Source organism: Tiliqua scincoides, chromosome 3 (genome assembly GCF_035046505.1).
Source record: "Tiliqua scincoides isolate rTilSci1 chromosome 3, rTilSci1.hap2, whole genome shotgun sequence".
Taxonomy (NCBI): domain Eukaryota; kingdom Metazoa; phylum Chordata; class Lepidosauria; order Squamata; family Scincidae; genus Tiliqua; species Tiliqua scincoides.
In genome coordinates, this window is record NC_089823.1 from 11,937,755 (window position 1) to 11,958,374 (window position 20,620).

Genomic DNA, 20,620 nt, shown 5'->3' on the forward strand with positions numbered 1-20,620 from the left:
TTCAAGTTGTTTACAAATCAAAATCTTAAATCGAGCCAAATAACATTAAGTTATCAACCAACAAGAACAAAGTATAAGATTTAAGTTGTTTGAAAAAAGCAAAGCAAGATCCTGTAAAAATCCAACCAAGGTATGAGTCTGAATTTGTTTTTATATAAAGAATTAAAAAAAACAACTATGAGCACAATCAAACTTTTCCAATTAAAACCATAATGACAACACCGTGCCAGTCTATTAATGAGGATCACTAAGTTACAGTTGCATAGGCAAGAGCCAATTACACCATTTCCATCACTGGTTAAGATGAGTTACTAATCTCTTAGGATCTCGCCACATCTATAAGGGACTCCAGTTCTAAATTACAGGCAGACCCTGGGTTACATCCTCTCTCTGCACATATGGGGGAACCCTATATAAACAGTGCCCCCCACATGCCCATTATGGTACAGTTTTATTTCTATAGTAGTGCTTGTAGTGCAAGTGTTTCCTGCTGAACTGAAGAACTGACCATGTAGGCAACTAGCCTGCATGTTACAGAGAGTTTAACAGTAAGTAGGAAGTGTCCTGCTTCCTGTTAGTCACCCTCTAGCATTCTTGCTGCAAAAACACATGGATCGTTGCTTACTGACTTGTAGTTTTTTTCCCATTCTATACCAGGGAAAAATAGGAAGTGAGTTATAACCATGTTGTTTTAAGATTCCATTGCATCTCTGCAGACATATTTGGCAACCAAACAAGCCAATCTTCTGGGGTTCCTGCCTTTCCAAACACTAATTATTACAACAGAATGAACCAAGCTTAGCATTAACCATTTATTCCATAAATTTAGCAGAAGGTCTGAAAACGTAACACCACTAAGAAACATTCTCCATCAACAAATTTAAAAGAGACATTCATGCAGGGGATGGGGCAGCAAACCACTGAAAAACCAGTTAATTTTTTAAAAATCCTCTAGTGTTCCAGACACCTATTTTTTTTCCAAATAAGCATATACAAATTAAGTTCTGGTTGCAACAGGGAAAAACTTAATTAACTTAACCACTATTTTAAAAAATTATCATGCCTTGCTATATTTAAAGCACAGAACTTCATTCTTACACAGAATAAATTGAATCCTTTTCAAGGCAAAACAGCTAGTGCTACGGACTGCTGAAGTGGTGACTTGGTGTTGCGACACCTCTAACAAGTAACAGTAAAACACACGTTCAAGTAGGGTTCACATGCACGCTGATGGAGAAAGCAAACTGGTGCATAAAAGGACAGTACGCAATTCTAAAAAGGAAAGTTCAAGTTAAAATTAATAGCCTGTGAACCACTTTGTGATGACAGCAGCAGCTGTGACCAGAACCGACAGCCATAGTAGCCCTGAGCAACTAGGTACGTGTCAGGCCAAACATGGCTAGCGGCCCCCTAAGGCTCAACCAACCACTTTTTCTGCCTATACAAGACGGTAGAAGTGGGGGTTATCAAGATGCTGCTGTTGGCAGTGCATGACTGGAGGCTGCATTGACTTTGTGGGTCACAAGTCATGCTGGTCTAAAATACAGGTGCCTGGGGAGAACCTTCAGGTGCCTGAGAGGTACCTGCTGCTCCCCCCTACACCTACAATAGCAGCTGGATTTTTGCATCAGAAAGGACGTCACCTCAACTTCCCACTGTTAACAAGCCAGATGCTGTTGGGTTTAGTTCATGGGCTACTGGTTGCCAGTGGGATAGGAGCTCTATAATTAAGAGGGGCAACTGAACTCTATAATTAAGAGGGGCAATTAACAAGTGAACTTAACATTGCAAGTACACTGACTTTTTCCTAGGAACAAAAGCATACAGTAAACCAAAAGAAGTGGCTAAGCTAGATAAAGCCAGTTTTGTTGCATTTGGTACATCAATATTTATACAATATAAACTGTTTCCCCCAAAAATGGATTTGCTCTTCAAGCATTAAGTGCCTTTTAGGCAGGGTCTTCAAGTCACATGTGAACAGTACATCATAAATAGAAGCAGCTACTCCACCACTTTCAGTCACAGTCTCAAGCTGCCAACAGTTCAGGCCCATTTCAATGCTCTTGGGCCATAGAAAGTACTTTGGCTTATACATTAGCCTCGTGTTGGAGAGCCAGAAAGTTGAATAACCGTTTTAACACACAGCTAGGGACAAATATGCCCCCTGACATTTCACAAGACAGCGATCAGTCTCTGAACATGGAAGACGAGAGTTTATCCAAACATTTCAGTGCCAAAACAGCAATACTAGGCCACAAGCAATTAGCAGAAAACAGCATCTGCAGTAGGAGAATGCTGTAGGTGGGACCCAATTTGTGCAGGTGCTTCACCCAATTATATTTTGACTGAAGGCAATTGAGTTACAACTAAGAAAAAGTTCCTGAAGCACAATGTCCCTTTAGCAAGGTGGCCATTAGGTAGCTTGGCGTTATTACAAGTGAACTGAACTGCTTTTGTGCCTGCACGTATGGGACCAATATCCATATTTAGGTAGTACATTCATTCAGACATAAGCCCTAACATAAGGTTTAGTAACAGGAAGGGACAAGACCTGGGTAGCTTTTATACCAGTTAAATTCAAGAAGAAGTCAGACACTTTAACCAATGCACTATCAGAGAAAGGAAATTGAAAAACAATTGTTCCTTCTCTACTTCAGTGTTCTTAAGGACTCAGAAAGCAAGGCCATGGCTAGTACAAACTGTGCTTCCCTAGGACAGAAACCAGATAGAGAATTCTCTCTCTCTTCACATTCTTTAGCCCCAAAATCAGAACTTTAGTCCCCACCACCAACTACTCCACCAAGAATCTGCAGTCCTTGTGAGGAGTGAGTGGCAGCAGCAAATAGAAAAATACATGGATGAGAAAGGGTTATGACAGGAGAGGACGAGAGAAGAACAGGTTACAATTCAGGGCATGGTGCTTGCAATCCTAAAAGACAGAGGTCTTTTCAGACATCTGCTTTCAGATTTTATTTCACAACTACAAAATGGTTGGGGATTTGATGCAAAGATGACCAGCAGTGTTGGGATACTTGTCCCAGGAGCTCAATTCCATAGCTGTTGAATTACAAGCTAATTGGCAACCCAGGTGCCAAATTTCAACAGCACCTGCCTCAACTACATCAAGATACTGGATTAAGAGCAACTGCCTACATCCTGGGAAGGGGCATAAAGAGGCAGTTTAGCAGCTCTTTGGCTGGGAGTTAACACTGCAAGTTGTGCACTGACACAACTGAGAACCTGATTTTATCAGCTTGAGGAAGCACAGAAGGAACCAGGATCCTATTTTATCAACTTATTTTTAATGTCTTTTGTGTTCTCGACCTAAAAATAAATGGGATGGGAAAAGAATCTGAAATTGAAAAACCCCACTTTGGGCCAGCCTTCTGGGCAGCAAGTGATATGGAGGAAGCCAAAAGCCTGCTGCATCTACCCTCTTGCAGGGTTTTTCACTTCAGATTTGACTGGATACGGATAAGTAGGAAATTGACAAGGTAGCACAACCAGTGTCCTCACAAATTATACTGTGGTTTCAAATGTCCCTGACCTAGATTATTGGCATCCACATGCCTTTCTTAGAGCCAGCTGAACGATTTCACTGTTGAAAAGCTAGCGCAGCACCTGAGTTGGAATGCAAGGTTTATTTTTTTTAAAAAATGATCATGTATAAAATCAATACATATTACAACAGCAAGTCACCACTTCAGAACGGGCAACAACTGGCCTCTTTCGGACTTCAAGCTTGCTCTGTAACGTCTTGCTGTTTCTGCTGCATTTTGGACACTGGAAGCTCCAAGCCTGCCCATAACATCGGCTCGGCTTTCTTCATTGTGAGCTCAATCTTTGTGGCTGTCATCATTACATAACTTCTCTTCACATCAATTACCTGGAAGGAAACATGAACATTTCAGTTCAAGTACAACTGCGTACCCATGCATGTGTGCATTGACCACAATAGTACAGTTTCTTCAACATGCTTGAAACTAAAATAAAGCGATATCTATTTCTAGTCTTATCGTGCATGAAAATTAACATATTCTAGTGGTTTTTGACCAGGACAAAGCAGGTGTGCACAAGTGCTCTAGAGCACAAGTTCTGCCCAGCTGTGCAATGCTCAGGCTACAGTCTAACCCTCACACAGAGGAGTTCTTCTGTAACCTTGTGCACACAGATTATGGAACTAGCAAGGAGAGACTAAATTGTTCGAGAGCTTTGTTTCTACAGAATATCTCATTGCTAAATACATGCAGTATATAATTCCTCAAAAAGAAAAGTAGGAAGTTGTGCTCTGGAAATCATGCAGAAAGTTCAGGGAGATTCAAATCTGTTGCTTTGCACACTATTCAAAGTACCTAAGTGGCTGATTCAAAATGTCTCAGACTGGCGAGAAAGTGGAACTCGCAAAAGGGAGATAGCCTACATCTGGGATGCTTGTAGCATGCTAAATATTTCAAACAGCATTTTGGAACTGGCTGAATGAATCCAATGAATGAATTCACATAGTGATGAATAAGCGCAGGAGAACACACATACAGCTGTAGACTGGTCCCTGTGGCATTGTACCTTTCCTGTACAATGTTACTTAATATAAGCATCACAGGTACAAGAATCTGACAATGGAAGCAAAAACTAGAAAGTGTCTAGGCCACAAAACTCATCACAGGAACAGCCTTGTACTCTCCTGAATGAAAAACTTTATGTACTTACACCCCATAGACTCAGATTCTGTTTGAACTCCTTATGGCCTTCGAACACAATATGGATATTTAACTGCAAGAAAATGAAAAATTTATGTAAGAACAGCTACACATACAGCACTACCAAGTCTAAATGCACATAAATAGGTTAGGACCTGAACTATTTACAGGACCTGCAATATCCCATATGTGACTGTCCAAAACCTTCAACTGAGGACCTCCTCACCCCTATCTGCAGTTAGATGGTGATCAGTAACAGTGGTGTAACTACAAGGGGGCAGGGCAGGAAAGGGCAGTAAGTACTGCAGGCACTGCAATGTGCCGTGCACGTTGCCCCTCCCACTTGTCATCACTGCCTGGAATGGCTCTGATGGCAATGAATGCCCGTCTATCGCTATTGCCACTCGGAATGACTGCAATGGCGAGTGGGAGAGGCCGCTTACCCTGGACATTGTGGCACCTGCAGAACCTACTGCAACCCCCCCCCCCCAGTAGCTACACCCCGATCAGAAAGAAGATCTCCGTGGCTATGGGAAGACAGACTGCTTTTCCCTAGAGACACAAAAGGCTAATTTTGATGCCTTTTCAGTGTCAGGCAAAAAATATTTGCCCAGGTATCCTAGCATGTTTTATAGCAATTTTTAGCAAAGTTTAGGGCTTTGCTACATTATATATAGCATTTAGTTGCCTGGCTAGTTCTACCATGAGATGGCACAGAAAAATCTCACAGTAGGAGAAGCCTAGTCTAGAAATCACCACCCCACTGGAGTTCCACAGGTATGCTGGTGTTTTACTGCTGCTTGTGGGGGAACATTCAAACAAACATGTAATTTCCCATCTCATGTAAGGAAAACCCCCAAAGATTACACCTTGTGCTTATTCTGAACAAGACAAGCCTAGAGTTTTGTGCGAGGCACAAAAATGACAAGGTATTTCAACTAAGATGGCAATGACATTAATCTAAAAGATACGTTACCAGTGTACTATTTGCTTCTACGTGGCTGAGTTCAGGAACAGAGTTCTTAGCATAGATCGAAATGGTCACTTCACCTCCAGTCTGATGCCAATCATGCCGGCACGGAACCACCTGTTTCTCCTACAGGTGAAAATAGTTGAGATGTGGTTTACATTTATAAAATACTTTCTCACCCCCCCCCCCCACCATTTTCTTAATTTCTAAAGCTGGAGAATACAAGTTTTGTAAAGTTCTTTTCATATAAGATACAAAGATCCTTGCATAGTGTTAAGATATTAACTGCTAGTATTAAAAACAGCCTGTCAAGACATTCCTGGGGAACCAATATGGGTAAGGCTTGACACTGTACGATGACACAACCATATGGTTCTGCCTAAATTGTTCTGGTTTGGGATTCTTTGGCATCATTAGACTGTATTTTAAAAAATCCTTTGCTTCCTGCCCCTCTGCACCAGAAAAAGAGTACGACAGTTGGTCAAGGGCATACTTTGAAACTGCATTTAGCATAACTGGCTTAACACTCCCTGTAACTGTGTTTTGTTAGCAGAAGCACGCTGTCCTATAGCCCACTCAAGAGCAAAGCTTACTAGTGAAATCTCAGAATACCTCCATAAAACAAACATTCTGTACTGAGTCAAGCTGCTCAATGCATCATGCACACTTCTGGTTTCCACAGGATATTTAAGAAGTTTGCCTCCCTAAAAGTTGTGTTCAATTTTTCCTCTCTTGGATATGTTAAAGTATCAACATAAGATTTTGCTGTTTGGGACTCTTTATTTTAAGATAAGAGTTGGTGGAAAAGATGGTGAAAATGTATTCCAAATTTCACACGCAAGTTAGCCTCTCTAAACAGATACAAATTTGCACCCTGACACAGATAAGGTAGCCAGTTACCAATGATACGATCAGAGCTACTTACAGCATCCTTCTTCACCCATAAGTGTGTACCTGTTGTACAACCCTCTTGAGCCAAAAACGTATTGAAGTCTGATGTTTTCCTCCTGCAACAACTCCAGTATTTCATCCTGTATTTGAAGATTTCAAGAAATGATACCAAGTCACTGAAGTACATGTCTCCTCATATGACCAATATCAAGAAAACCAAGGGGTACCAGTGTGCGATCTGCATAATACTCACCCTTCATGGAATATAGGCACACCTGAGTGGTAAGTACATATGTCTTCCATGTCATCTGGCCCTTCAAATGTCTAGAGCAAATAATACACACTTAATTTACTTGCCATTAAATTTAGACAAGGATACATGTCTGTGCAACAGTTAAGCATTCATCAGGTGATGAGAAAAGCAAAAGTATTGTAATAGTCACTCCTGAAATCCTCACTCCAGGCTGAAGTGTCAGTTAAGTTTGCTGGTGCTTACCATTTCGTCCAGTTGCACGATTCATTTCTGGGCTCAATCCAAGAAGCCGGTTTTGAGTTTTAATATCATATGGTTCAGAACCAGGATATTTAAAGAACTGCCTTCTTTCATATGAACTGACCCATCCCCTAAGGTCAGCAGAGGGGCTCTGCTGCATGTGCCATTTCTGGTGGAAGTCAGAGCAACAACATGGGAAGCAAAGAATTATCTGTGGTGACATTTCTATGATGGAGCTCTCTCTCTCTCTCTCTCTCTCTCTCTGAGTGGGATTAAGAAGTTCCCTCTCCCTGTGAGCCTTTCAGTAAGGCTGGAAACTTTTCTTTTCTACCTGGCCTTCCCTCCTTAATAAGTTGCTTTGGGGTTGTGTGGTTCTATTTTGATGTTTCTTATTGCACTATTTATGATGCTTGCATTTTACTGTTTTTCTCTACGTTGTACAATGCCCTGAGCATTTTGCTTTATTTCAAGGGAAAGACAGGATACGATTTGTTTTAATAAATAAACCGCCATATAAAAACTTTGCACAGCTTACATATCACATGAAGCTGATACTATTAATCATAAAAATGACTAATGTATAAAGGTTCCCTTATTTGCACCCACCACTGCAAAAATGTGTCCCTAAATAATTATATATTACATTCATTACTCAAGTACAGGCCGCTTAACAATCTTCCGCTTAACAACGGCCTGCATATACAATGGTGGTCAAAGCACAACAAAGAGGCTCTTAATGAGGCAGTCAGGTCTATCATAGCCTGCAGAAGAGTGTCTGCATTAAGAATTTTGTGTGTGTGTGTGTAAGCAGAGAAGAGGCAATCAGTCTCCAGTAGCTTGTGCAGCCAGCTGTTGTCTGGCAGGGAAGGTCTGTTTACTCAGCAAAGGCACTAGATTGGGCTGAATGACCGCTTAACAACCTAATCACATAACAAAAGGGACTGGAGAATACATCCCCATCGTTAAGTGCTGCACACCTGTATGTTGGAAGGGTGTCATGTGACACTAGGGCAGGCAGGATGTACTCAAGTGCTGAACTGAACAATGGGAAAGGGAAAATTAAAGGTTTCTGGAAGCGTGACATACTTTGGATGCAATCCTAAACACAATGTCTTGGGAGTAAGTCCCACTGACTACTTTTGAGTAGACATGCACAGAATTGCACCTTAATTTTTCATCAAATTAATACACTTACCTTTGTACACCCTCGGTTTTTGCATGCAGTTCCAATCTTTATTTCGTCGCTATCCTCCTCTGTAAAATAAGAGTGTAGCAATTTTAATAGCCTTTAGGGTTTCATTGTTAAAAGAAGTTGAAACACAAAATCAGTAAAGTTTATAATGAAGAAGAAAGCAAAAACCCAGAATTTTTTTCCAACTAAGATATTTTATCATTGAGCAACTGCAAAGAGCCAGAACATAATAGCCCCAACTGCACTGTCTTGATCCCGTGAAGGGGTGTAATAATAATAGTGGGATAAATGAAGTGAATACAGCACTGAGATATGGTACATTCAATTAATGTTAAACCTACAATTTTAACAAAGCCACATACCATGCTTTACTTCATTACCCGATGACAGTTTTAGCTTGTCTAATGCTTGTTTCAAGGAAGCCGACACCTTCATCTGCAAGCAGGTCATTGGCTCATCAGGACTAAAGAAAATACAAAATACTGGTGTTACTTTGGCTAGCGTGATTTGAACAGGACAGGAACATGATACAGTTCTAATCCGCTTTAAGTACTGTAGTCCAGAACGGAGCAGTTTCCTGGCTCTCAGAATGCCTTTTAAAGGCATATAAACATCACTTCCACAAGAAAACCGGAAGTTACGTTTTTTTTGCCTGAATCAGGTATTCTGACTTCAGGTTTAATGGGACATCTACCTAAGCATGACATCACAAGCTTCAGGCATACATGACTTAAAACAATCAACAGGAAACAGACTGACCCTATCTCAGTACAATACCTTGGTCTCTGAATGGCTTCCACGGGCTTTGGTGCCTGAATTATGTGTTCCTGAAATTTCGGTTTCAGGTCAGCCAGCTCTTTCCGCTCAGAGGTAGTTTTAACCTCGGGTTTCACAGGTTCAGGAGGCTTCTCACTGTTATGGAAACCCTTTGTACAACCCTGTTGTAGAAAGCACGGGGAGTATGTCAGTAAGCCAGCCTCAACTACGCACTACTACTCAATTAACATTATTTTATGAACAATTCTTATCACTTCATCTCTAGCATTCAGCAGTAAACATCAAGCATAGCAGTAAACATATAAATCAATTCTCCATTATTTCTCATATGCGATCCTCTAAATACATATCCTTTAAAATTTTAAATGTGCTGGGTTAAAAGATATTCCACTATAGCAGAACGCGTCAAAGATTTATTAGATACCCCATATCAAGTAATTTCCTTCACCTAACTACTGAAACAAAATTAAACATCTCAGCAAACAAGATGTTGCGGGTCAAACATGTAATGCACAGATGTTAAACATAATAGCTATTTCTTCTAGGAAAATGCATCTTTTGGTTTCACACTGAAATTCTGCTGTGACAAGATTGGTTTTATCAGGTTTTGTACTAAAGTCTATTTTGTAATAAAAGCCATATGTTACTAATACATACTGCAATGCTTAAGAAGTCTGAAAAGTCTGTGGTTCGCCTTTTACAGCATGACCAGCCCTGTAAAATACAAGCCAAGTAAATGATTTTAATCTAACAACTACTACTAGATAGCAAATGAGAACTATGGATGAGAACACAAGGCTAAAAATTTCACCTTTCCCAAATTATTGCTTTATTGCCTTGCTAGTACTATAACACCTACTTTAGCCATTATCTCCATTTATGCAACTGCACCGAAAGCTTTATTAGGTAATGTCTGCCATTTTAATATCAACACATACACCTAAAAATAAGTTAACATTTGTCCTAGCGGCTGAAGATAACAAAGTATATGAATGACTAAAAGTACATAACACTTTAAAATGGCAAATACGGTTCAATGCTGACAAATGCAGTGATATACGCTGGGGCAAAAAAAATATTCAGATTTCATGTGTACATTGATGGGGGTCTAAGTTGACAGTAACTAACCGGGAAAGAGATTCTGGGGTCTCTGTGGATAGCACCGCATTTGAGCAAATTAAAGGCACAGTTTAAGTGAAATCTGTAAAGACTTTGAAAATAATTATGTTTATACACCTACTTTAAGAGCATCATGAAAGACTGGTACTCCTGGGTGATATGTACATGACTCTGAAAGGGAGAGAAACACAAGAATTAGATGAAAAGAGTCAACACTGTTATTTTTAAGGGCTGTAGTTTGAGGTTGGGAGAAAACTGTGGTAACGAAATAGAAACACATCTGCACTTCTTATTTTGGTAAACAAAACCAAAACAAACAAAAGACGAAATTGTGAAAAACTAAAATTGTTTTGATTTTTATTTATTTTTTAATGTGGGGTGGGGTTTCATGGGTAAGGGCTGTGGCTGTATCTACTGACACTATACCATCTATATCACCTACCTCAGTGGTTCTCACACATTTAGCACAGGGACCCACTTTTGAGAATGAGAATCTTTCAGGACCCACCAGAAGTGATATCATGACCGGAAATGACATCATCAAGTAGGAACATTTTAAACAATCCTAGGATGCAATCCTACCCGCACTTAACCAGGAGTATATTCCATTTTCTATCATTGTTAAAAAAAAATACACATGGCAGCTTGTTAAAAACACAGGTCTGTAACATTTCCCCAAATGCAGTCACATCCCATGGTGGCATCAAGTCTAATATATTAAAAATAAAATATTGAAATGAATGGGGACCCAGCTGAAATTGGCTTGCGACCCACCTAGTGGGTCCTGACCCACAGTCTGAGGAACACTGACCTACCTAGTACACTTTTAAAGTGATTACAATTTAAAATGTAGATTTTGAATAAAAACACAGACCACTGCTTCCTGTACTTCTAACTTTGAAAAACATCAAAAACTGGAAAAAGGTTTTTGTCCACTTTTAGCTATAGTAAATCATTGAACAGAATCCTTTATTGGCATATAAAACAAACAAAACTTCAACTATATACAATTGGTCAATTGGTCAGCCAGGTGGCAAATTGACTTTATCATTTATCTGAGGATGGGGTCTGTGGGGACCCCCCCATACGCCCCCAGTGTACTCCCCCCTGGAGGCAAGGGGAGCTGTGCTCCCCTCACCTCTGGAGCATCTTCTTAGTGCAAAGGCCACATGCGGCCACCTGCGGCCTCTGCCAAGTTCAGAATGAGCGTGAAAAAACATGACTTCTAGTTTTTTTATTGAAAAACCAGATGTTCCTTTTTTTCACTCAGAGCACAGCTCCCCTCGCCTCTGGAGGGGGTATGCATGGAGGGTGCATATGGTGGGGGGGGGTGCCCAATCCGAGGATAAATGAAACCGTGGATACGGGATCCATGGATGTAGGGCCCCTCTTGTAAAATGAATATTATACATGACATACATGCAATCTTTTATACATATATGACAAAGATATTAATATTAACTTTACGCTTTGTTTCAGAAATTTTTATGGGGATCTGCTCTGCTGAGAAATTCTTTAAGGAAAATGCAAATATAGTTCAATGAGGGAGGATCTTAACTTTCTGAGCTTAATTTACATAATCAAGCTTATCTTTCAACTTCCAGTAATTATTGGAATAGCACTTCACAATGGAGAACTCCATCCTGGACAATCCTAGAGACTTTTATACTGTAAATATATAAGTAAATATATAAGTAAATAGGGCAGGAGCAGATGATGACCACTTATAATGATCTTGTGGAGTCCATGAAGGGGTTTCAGGAAGCCCCAGCGGTATTACGAGAACTCTTTGAGAAACGTTGGTCTAGAACAAGCAAAGCTGCTACATACAATCAAGCCGTTTTGGCAACATCATTCCAATACTTGAAGCGTAAGGCTGCAATCTTTAATGGGAGTAAGTCCCATTACTTACTGCCAAACAGATGTGCACAAAATTGCACTGTAGAACTAAGCATTCATTGAGTGCCCTTTCTATTAGGTATTTTGCCCTAAACGAGAACACAGTCACCATCCTGCTTAACGCTGATGCCAGTTTTGCCATTACATAAGCATAGCTGCTCGCATGTCTCAACTTCTCACCTTTTAATTAAACACTCTGTTCAGTTGTCGTTTCAAAGTATTATAGCTCAATCAGGGTTCTGAAAATAGTGCTAAATACAATACTGACATTATGAGTCCTGACGGCTAAACTTTGTAAAGTCAAAATTACGCTGTCTGGTTTTTACTGCTGGAACATCTGAATTGTTACAGACACACCTACCCAGAAAAAAATTACAGGTGCCACACATGTAATTATACCAATGACTAAAAGGAGTCTCAAAGGTGCTGAAAACCAGAACATCTTGACCAAAAAATCATGTTCCTTTACAGTAGGACTTCAAAGTTTTGTCAATTTTTTTTAATTTACTAAGAAGCTCCGAATGAATCAGGAACTTTTTTTAAAGTATATATCTTTAATGCAAGAATGATCAGTAGCAGGAAATAAGAATGAAATGCATCTTCCAAGAAGGTGCCTGCTGCAACATGTCTATTCTCTGAAAACCAGGCAAGGATGTGTTTGCTCTTCAGAGTTATATTTCATTCCTGTGTAAATCAAACGGCGGCAACCTTGACTTCCGACGGGCGGACTTCCCTCAAATGAGGAGGCTGGTTAGAAGGAGGTTGAAAGGGAGGGTAAAAAGAGTCCAGTCTCTCCAGAATGCATGGAGGCTGCTTAAAACAACAGTAATAGAGGCCCAGCAGAGGTGTATACCGCAAAGAAAGAAGGGTTCCACTAAATCCAGGAGGGTGCCCGCATGGCTAACCAGCCAAGTTAGAGAGGCTGTGAAGGGCAAGGAAGCTTCCTTCCGTAAATGGAAGTCTTGCCCTAATGAGGAGAATAAAAAGGAACATAAACTGTGGCAAAAGAAATGTAAGAAGGTGATAGGGGAGGCCAAGCGAGACTATGAGGAACGCATGGCCAGCAACATTAAGGGGAATAATAAAAGCTTCTTCAAATATGTTAGAAGCAGGAAACCCGCCAGAGAAGCAGTTGGCCCTCTGGATGGTGAGGGAGGGAAAGGGGAGATAAAAGGAGACTTAGAAATTAAATGAGTTCTTTGCATCTGTCTTCACGGCAGAAGACCTCGGGCAGATACCGCTGCCCGAACGGCCCCTCCTAACCGAGGAGTTAAGTCAGATAGAGGTTAAAAGAGAAGATGTTTCAGACCTCATTGATAAATTAAAGATCAATAAGTCACCGGGCCCTGATGGCATACACCCAAGGGTTATTAAGGAATTGAAGAATGAAGTTGCAGATCTCTTGACTAAGGTATGCAACTTGTCCCTCAAAACGGCCACGGTGCCAGAAGATTGGAGGATAGCAAATGTCACGCCTATTTTTAAAAAGGGAAAGAGGGGGGACCCGGGAAACTATAGGCCGGTCAGCCTAACATCCATACCGGGTAAGATGGTGGAATGCCTCATGAAAGATAGGATCTCAAAACACATAGACGAACAGGCCTTGCTGAGGGAGAGTCAGCATGGCTTCTGTAAGGGTAAGTCTTGCCTCACGAACCTTATAGAATTCTTTGAAAAGGTCAACAGGCATGTGGATGCGGGAGAACCCGTGGACATTATATATCTGGACTTTCAGAAGGCGTTTGACACGGTCCCTCACCAAAGGCTACTGAAAAAACTCCACAGTCAGGGAATTAGAGGACAGGTCCTCTCGTGGATTGAGAACTGGTTGGAGGCCAGGAAGCAGAGAGTGGGTGTCAATGGGCAATTTTCACAATGGAGAGAGGTGAAAAGCGGTGTGCCCCAAGGATCTGTCCTGGGACCGGTGCTTTTCAACCTCTTCATAAATGACTTGGAGACAGGGTTGAGCAGTGAAGTGGCTAAGTTTGCAGACGACACCAAATTTTTCCGAGTGGTAAAGACCAGAAGTGATTGTGAGGAGCTCCAGAAGGATCTCTCCAGACTGGCAGAATGGGCAGCAAAATGGCAGATGCGCTTCAATGTCAGTAAGTGTAAAGTCATGCACATTGGGGCAAAAAATCAAAACTTTAGATATAGGCTGATGGGTTCTGAGCTGTCTGTGACAGATCAGGAGAGAGATCTTGGGGTGGTGGTGGACAGGTCGATGAAAGTGTCGACCCAATGTGCGGTGGCAGTGAAGAAGGCCAATTCTATGCTTGGGATCATTAGGAATGGTATTGAGAACAAAACGGTTAGTATTATAATGCCGCTGTACAAATCGATGGTAAGGCCACACCTGGAGTATTGTGTCCAGTTCTGGTTGCCGCATCTCAAAAAAGACATAGTGGAAATGGAAAAGGTGCAAAAGAGAGCGACTAAGATGATTATGGGGCTGGGGCACCTTCCTTATGAGGAAAGGCTATGGCGTTTGGGCCTCTTCAGCCTAGAAAAGAGACGCTTGAGGGGGGACATGATTGAGACATACAAAATTATGCAGGGGATGGACAGAGTGGATAGGGAGATGCTCTTTACACTCTCACATAATACCAGAACCAGGGGACATCCACTAAAATTGAGTGTTGGGCGGGTTAGGACAGACAAAAGAAAATATTTCTTTACTCAGCGCGTGGTCGGTCTGTGGAACTCCTTGCCACAGGATGTGGTGCTGGCGTCTAGCCTAGACGCCTTTAAAAGGGGATTGGACAAGTTTCTGGAGGAAAAATCCATTATGGGGTACAAGCCATGATGTGTATGCTCAACCTCCTGATTTTAGGAATGGGTTAAGTCAGAATGCCAGATGTAGGGGAGAGCACCAGGATGAGGTCTCTTGTTATCTGGTGTGCTCCCTGGGGCATTTGGTGGGCCGCTGTGAGATACAGGAAGCTGGACTAGATGGGCCTATGGCCTGATCCAGTGGGGCTGTTCTTATGTTCTTATAACCCAGACTATGATCAGCTATGATCTCCTCAACTGGGTGACATCCTGTTTCAGAGAGGTGAATGTATCCCACACTAATACAATGCCTCAGAATGAGCACTAGGGCAGTGCTTCTTAAACTATCTCATGTGGCACACCAGCAATTGCGTTTTCCAGTGTGCCAGGGACAGGTAACATATCTGTGCCTTATTAATACTGTTTCAGTGGTTCTCATATTTTTTAGCACCGGGACCCACTTTTAAGAATGACAACCTGTTGGGACCCATCAGTAGTGATGTCATTAACTTGGAACTGATACCATGGCTGGAAATTACATCAAGCAGTAAAATTTTTATCCCCCCCCCATACGACCAAATCAAATCAAGTAAATTAAAAGTTTATAGTAAGTTTAAAAATTTATATAAAATAAAGAAGAATCTTCTAATCCTCCCAAGCAATCGCTGATCTGTTTAGAAAAGATTTCCCAAATATCCCAAATGCTGCAATCCTATCCATACTTATCTGGGAGGAAGCCCCATTGACTATCATTGTTAAAAGCATATACAGTACATTGTAGCCTGTTAAAAGTACAGATATGTAATATTTCCCCAAATGATGCTACCATAGTATGTGACTGCAAGTCTATTATATCAAAAACAAAATATGCATTGAAATGAGTGGGGACCCAACTGAAATTGGCTTGCAACTCACCTAGTGGGTCCAGACCCACTGCTTGAGAAACACTGTATTATTATATCTTTCCTGGACATTTGCCAGGCACCAGCAGCCAATAGTTGGGGGACCAATAGTGGTCTGCAGACTACATTTTGAGTAGCACTGGCCTGGGAAATAGACCCAGTGATCTGTGTGGCATTAAAGCCAAGTCACTGTTCACAGAATAATTCAAAACTGCAATTTATAGCACCATTATAATAATAATAATAATAATAATAATATACAGTATTTATATACCGCCTTTCTTGGTCTTTATTCAAGACTTTATTCAAGGCGGTTTACACAGGCAGGCTTATTAAATCCACGCAGGGATTTTTACAAATTGAAAGAAGGTTCTCTCTTTCAAGAACCACCACATTCAAGATGTTACACTCCGATCTGGTTTAACATTCTGGCCTCCATCCTCCCACGCTCCGAGCAGATGGAACAGCTCAGCTGCAGCTTGCCAGCTGCTTCAAGGTCGCACGGTGCCGGTGGCCTCGAACTGGCGACCTTGTGGATGTTAATCTTCAGGCAAATGGAGGCTCTACCCTCTAGACCAGACCTCCTGCCCAGGCAAGAAATCTTCATAATCTTGCCGATCCTCTCTTTCTGCCTTGAGCATCCCAGCAATCGGGGGGGGGGGAAGAAATAATTATTTTATATTTCAAATAAATGAAATCAAATCACCTCTCCTGCTAAAGTCTTCAACCCTCATCCCCAGAAACTGAACCCAAGGATGTGCAAACATATTTCCTTTGCATTCATCCCTTGTTTCCTTCTCCATTCCTCTGCTTTCTACTTGTTACTCTTGCCTTTCCTGCCCTCCTTCCTCCCATGTATAGGTAAATTTAGAGTTTCTGTAACTACAATGCAGTATTATAATACTATTAATAGTTCAGATTGCAAAGAGATCAAGCCTCAGGATCATAGTGTTGAAAGTATACATGGTTAATCATACTTCTCATTATAGTAAAATATGCCTTAAACCAGCCATTTTCAACTGGTGTGCCACAGATGGTCAGCACAGATGGTTACCCCAGCTTACTGGATAAGAGGCACTTTTTCAAGTGGGTGCTTCCATTTTTAGCAGGGGGAGAGTAACTGCCCCGCCTCACCCCAGCAGTGTCTTTCTAGTGGCTGTCTGCTGGTGTTCTTTTGCATCTTTTAGAATGTGAGCCCTTTTGGGACAGGGAACCATTAGTTGTTTGATTTTGTGTAAACTGCTTTGTGAACTTTCTGTTGAAAAGCAGTATATAATAAAATAATAACAATAATAATGGTCAGCAGGTATGCCATGAGAGTTGGGGGAGGGTCATTTGTTAGTTGGGTCACTGGAGGATGTGAGCCCCTGCTGCCAAAGGGTGTGCCTTGTCAATTGTCAAAAAACCGATGATGTGCCTTGACAATTTTAGCGCTTTGTTAGTGTGCCACGAGATGAAAAAATTGAAAATTACTGTCTTAAATAAAACTCCTTCCCCCAAAAAACTACAGCCAGTCCTTCACATTGTTCACGCTGCTCAGGCCCACCTCTTAAGATAGCTTCCATGTCATTTGTAACTCAAAACCACTATTAGCTTGCTACAACATAACATCATGTTCCCAAACAAACCTGAAATGTTATCTGCACTATAAGCTGACAGAACAACTGACATGATTTTTCTGAGATATCTGGATCACTTTGCAGACAAAAAGCACAAGATACTCTCTTCAAGATGAATGAGATTGAACTCCATGATTTGTAGCAACTCAAGCAGGACATCAGTAGGCTAAGTAATGGATGATCTGTGTATTTTTACTGATTCCCAATCTATGCAGTTCAGACTTTCGCATCTACCAAATTTTCCTCAAAGGTTACTACCAACAGGACAAAACAGTAGGTTCTAGGAATGCAAAAAAGACTTGGTGGATGGGAGAAGAGAAGTGGATAGGGTAGAATTGATGGCACCGCAGCATCTAGGCCAGTGATGACAAACTTAGGACATGTGTGACGTAGTTTTGGGTGCCACAGCAGCGTTCACCAACACCTGATAACTGAGTTTTACTCATACAGTATTTAATTTCTGTGATTATCTGATATTTATTTAATACAAAGCACCACAAATTATTGGACTGTATTCCCCCCCCCCCAAAAAAAAAATATGTAAAAAATTGTTTTTCTTTTGTTCAGGAGGGAGGGAGACATGCCAGCAGGGTCCAGTTAGGCATTTTCCAAATTTTGACACACTGAGCCCAAAAGGTTCACCATCACTGATCTAAGCCTTGTTGTGCCATCAGATCATAGCTCAGATAGTTACCTCCAAGTTTCCATTCAGAACATGTGTTAACACTTACCCTCATTTGTTCCCAAGGAGTCAATGAGAGATGGGTGCAGGAGGATGTGAGATCATCACCCCCACCCTCTCAGGAGAGTTGCAAGACTGAAAATGGATGTAAAGGGCTATGGCCAGCCAGTTTCACTTTCTGTCGAAATTTAATTGATTGGGTGAATTGAGTCAGCATCATGTTACTGTATTTTTTCTCCCCAGGTGCCGTTTTGATAAAGTTAACATAATGCTGAGAACAAAAAATTCCAAAATAGTTTCAACTAAAAATTGAAAGATGAGCATAACCTACAGCCACCTTCATATTCCACACTGTTCCCCTCCCTCCTCTCTTGCCCTGCTGATACTTTCAGTTTTTTCTTCTTTGCATCACCAGTAACAGCCATCCCAGTTTTGGAGCTCTCAAAGGGTGGGCAGAACACAAGAAGCCCCTGTCTTTTCCCTTCCTCCTCCCCTCTCTGTGTGTATCTATACATTGCATGTGCATAATTATACAAAATACATTCACTTTAAAAATGGCCAACTTAAATGCCCTGCTAACTGGGTAAAAAGGCACTTTTCCCCCAAGTGGTGCTCCACTTATATTTAGCAGGGGGAGAGTAAATATCCCCTTCCACCCCAGTGCAGTGTCTCTTCTGCACCTCTTTTTAGACTGGGGGCCCTTTTTGGACAGGAAGCTATTTCATTATTTTATCTTTGGTCTGTAAACTACTTTGTGAACTTTAATTTAAAAAAAATACTGTATTGCTGAACAATAATTCTTTTCATTCCCTATATCAGTGATTTTCAACCACTATACGGGCACATTGGTGTGATGCGAAAGGTCAGCAGGTATGCTGGGGGGGTTGGAGGGGGAATTAATAGGGCCATCTGGGGAGTTTGGGGAAGGACAAAACATGTGTCATTCTTCAGTCAACTGCTGTTCAGATCAGGTGTGTTATCCTGTATAAGCTTGTACTAATGCATTGTTATTTCTATATCTTAATACTTGCTTCTTAACTGATGAAATATATTCTTTCAAAAACTGACAGTGCACTTTGACAATTTTAGTGTCTTGCCCTGGGATTCCTTGCCAGGTGAACTTTCAGGCATAAGTCAGGGTTCATAAAATCATAAGAGCCCTGCTGCATCAGGCCAAAGACCCATCTAGTCCAGCTTCCTGTATCTCAAAGAAGCCCACCAGCTGCCTCAGGGACACACAGACAAGAGACCTGCACCCTGGTGTCCTCCCTTGCATCTGACATTCTGAAGTGGCCTACTTCTAAAACCAGGAGGTTGCACAGACCCATTGTAACTTGTAACCTGTGATGGAATTTCCCTTGATATACCTGCCCAATCCCCTTTTAAAGGCATCTAGGCCAGACACCATCACCACATCCTGTGGCAGGGAGTTCCACAGACTAGTTACATGCAATAAAGAAATGTTTCCTTTTGTCTGCCCACTGGAAAAACGGAGACACCATCACCAACAAAATTCATCAAAATTCCTATCCAACCCTCATCATGAGCCACAAGCTAATCTCAGACTGTACATACCCATCGTGGCTTCTCACCTGTGAAGGATTTTCCTCCAGAAACCTGTCCTTTTATAGGCATTTGGCAAGGTGCATCACCACATTCTGTGGCAAGGAATTCCACAGACTAATAACGCTCTGGTTGAGGGTGTAAGGGGGTTCCTCTCACTCATGATAAGTGCCATCACTACATCCTGTAGCAAGGAGTTTCACAGGCTAATAACACTTGGGAAAGAGTGTAAGGCCATTTCTGCTACTCACGATTAACGCCATTACCACATGCTGTAGCAAGGAGTTCCACGGACTAATAAAACTCTGGGTAAGGGCATAAAGGGGCTTCTTCTACTCACGATGAGCGCCACCCCCACATCCAGTGGCAGGACGTTCCACAGGCCACTTGCACTCTGCGTAGGGGGGCTTTTGCTACTCATGAGGTGCACCACCACCACATCCAGTGGCAGGGAGTTCCACAGGCCAGTTCCACTCCGGGTAAGGTGCCAGGGCTGCGGTGGGACCTGCAACGCCCCCACCAGACCACGTGACACCTCCTCCCCTCACCTTCGGTGTTGGCCTCGGGATCGAAGCGCTGGAGGCAGCCGCGATTGTAGCAGAGCAGCGCCATTGAGGCGAGCCGGCGACGAAGCCGCTCCTGGACAGGAAGGAAAACCCGGCCCCGTAGTCCGGAAAAAGCCGACCCGAACCTTCGCGAACCTTCACGAAGCCTCGGCCGGGGCCCCGCAGCGCGCAGGCGCACACGCCTCCCGACGGCAGTGAGAGCGGAACAGCCTCGCACATGCGCAGTCGGGAGACCTGAAGCAGCGCGGCAGGAACACTTGGGCGGGGCTGAAGGAGCCATGCAGCACAAAGACTTAATAACCGCTAGACCAACAATCGTCCGCTGCTTCGCGCAAAACAGTCTCACGCATGCGCAGTAGGTGAAGGAGAAGCCCGAAGGAGGCACGTGGGCGGGGCTTTCGGGCAAAACATAGACCTAATAACCGCTAGACTAACACCCCTGTCGTGTTTTTCAAAAACCAGCCTTGCACATGCGCAC

The 20,620-nt window shown here is 42.1% G+C and overlaps 1 protein-coding gene across 1 annotated transcript; it reads right to left on the bottom strand.

Moving 5' to 3' along the window:
- Positions 1–37: 37 nt before the first annotated feature.
- On the bottom strand, positions 38–20,255 carry CHORDC1 (cysteine and histidine rich domain containing 1). Its single transcript, XM_066622025.1, has 11 exons — positions 20,125–20,255; positions 10,261–10,310; positions 9,678–9,734; positions 9,021–9,181; positions 8,606–8,706; positions 8,247–8,305; positions 6,812–6,882; positions 6,593–6,698; positions 5,674–5,793; positions 4,708–4,770; positions 38–3,886 (listed from the first exon to the last, which is right to left on the bottom strand). Exons 1-11 carry the CDS (start codon positions 20,186–20,188, stop codon positions 3,737–3,739), a joined length of 1,002 nt encoding a protein of 333 aa, XP_066478122.1. The 5' UTR covers positions 20,189–20,255; the 3' UTR covers positions 38–3,736.
- Between the last annotated feature and the right edge of the window lie 365 nt (positions 20,256–20,620).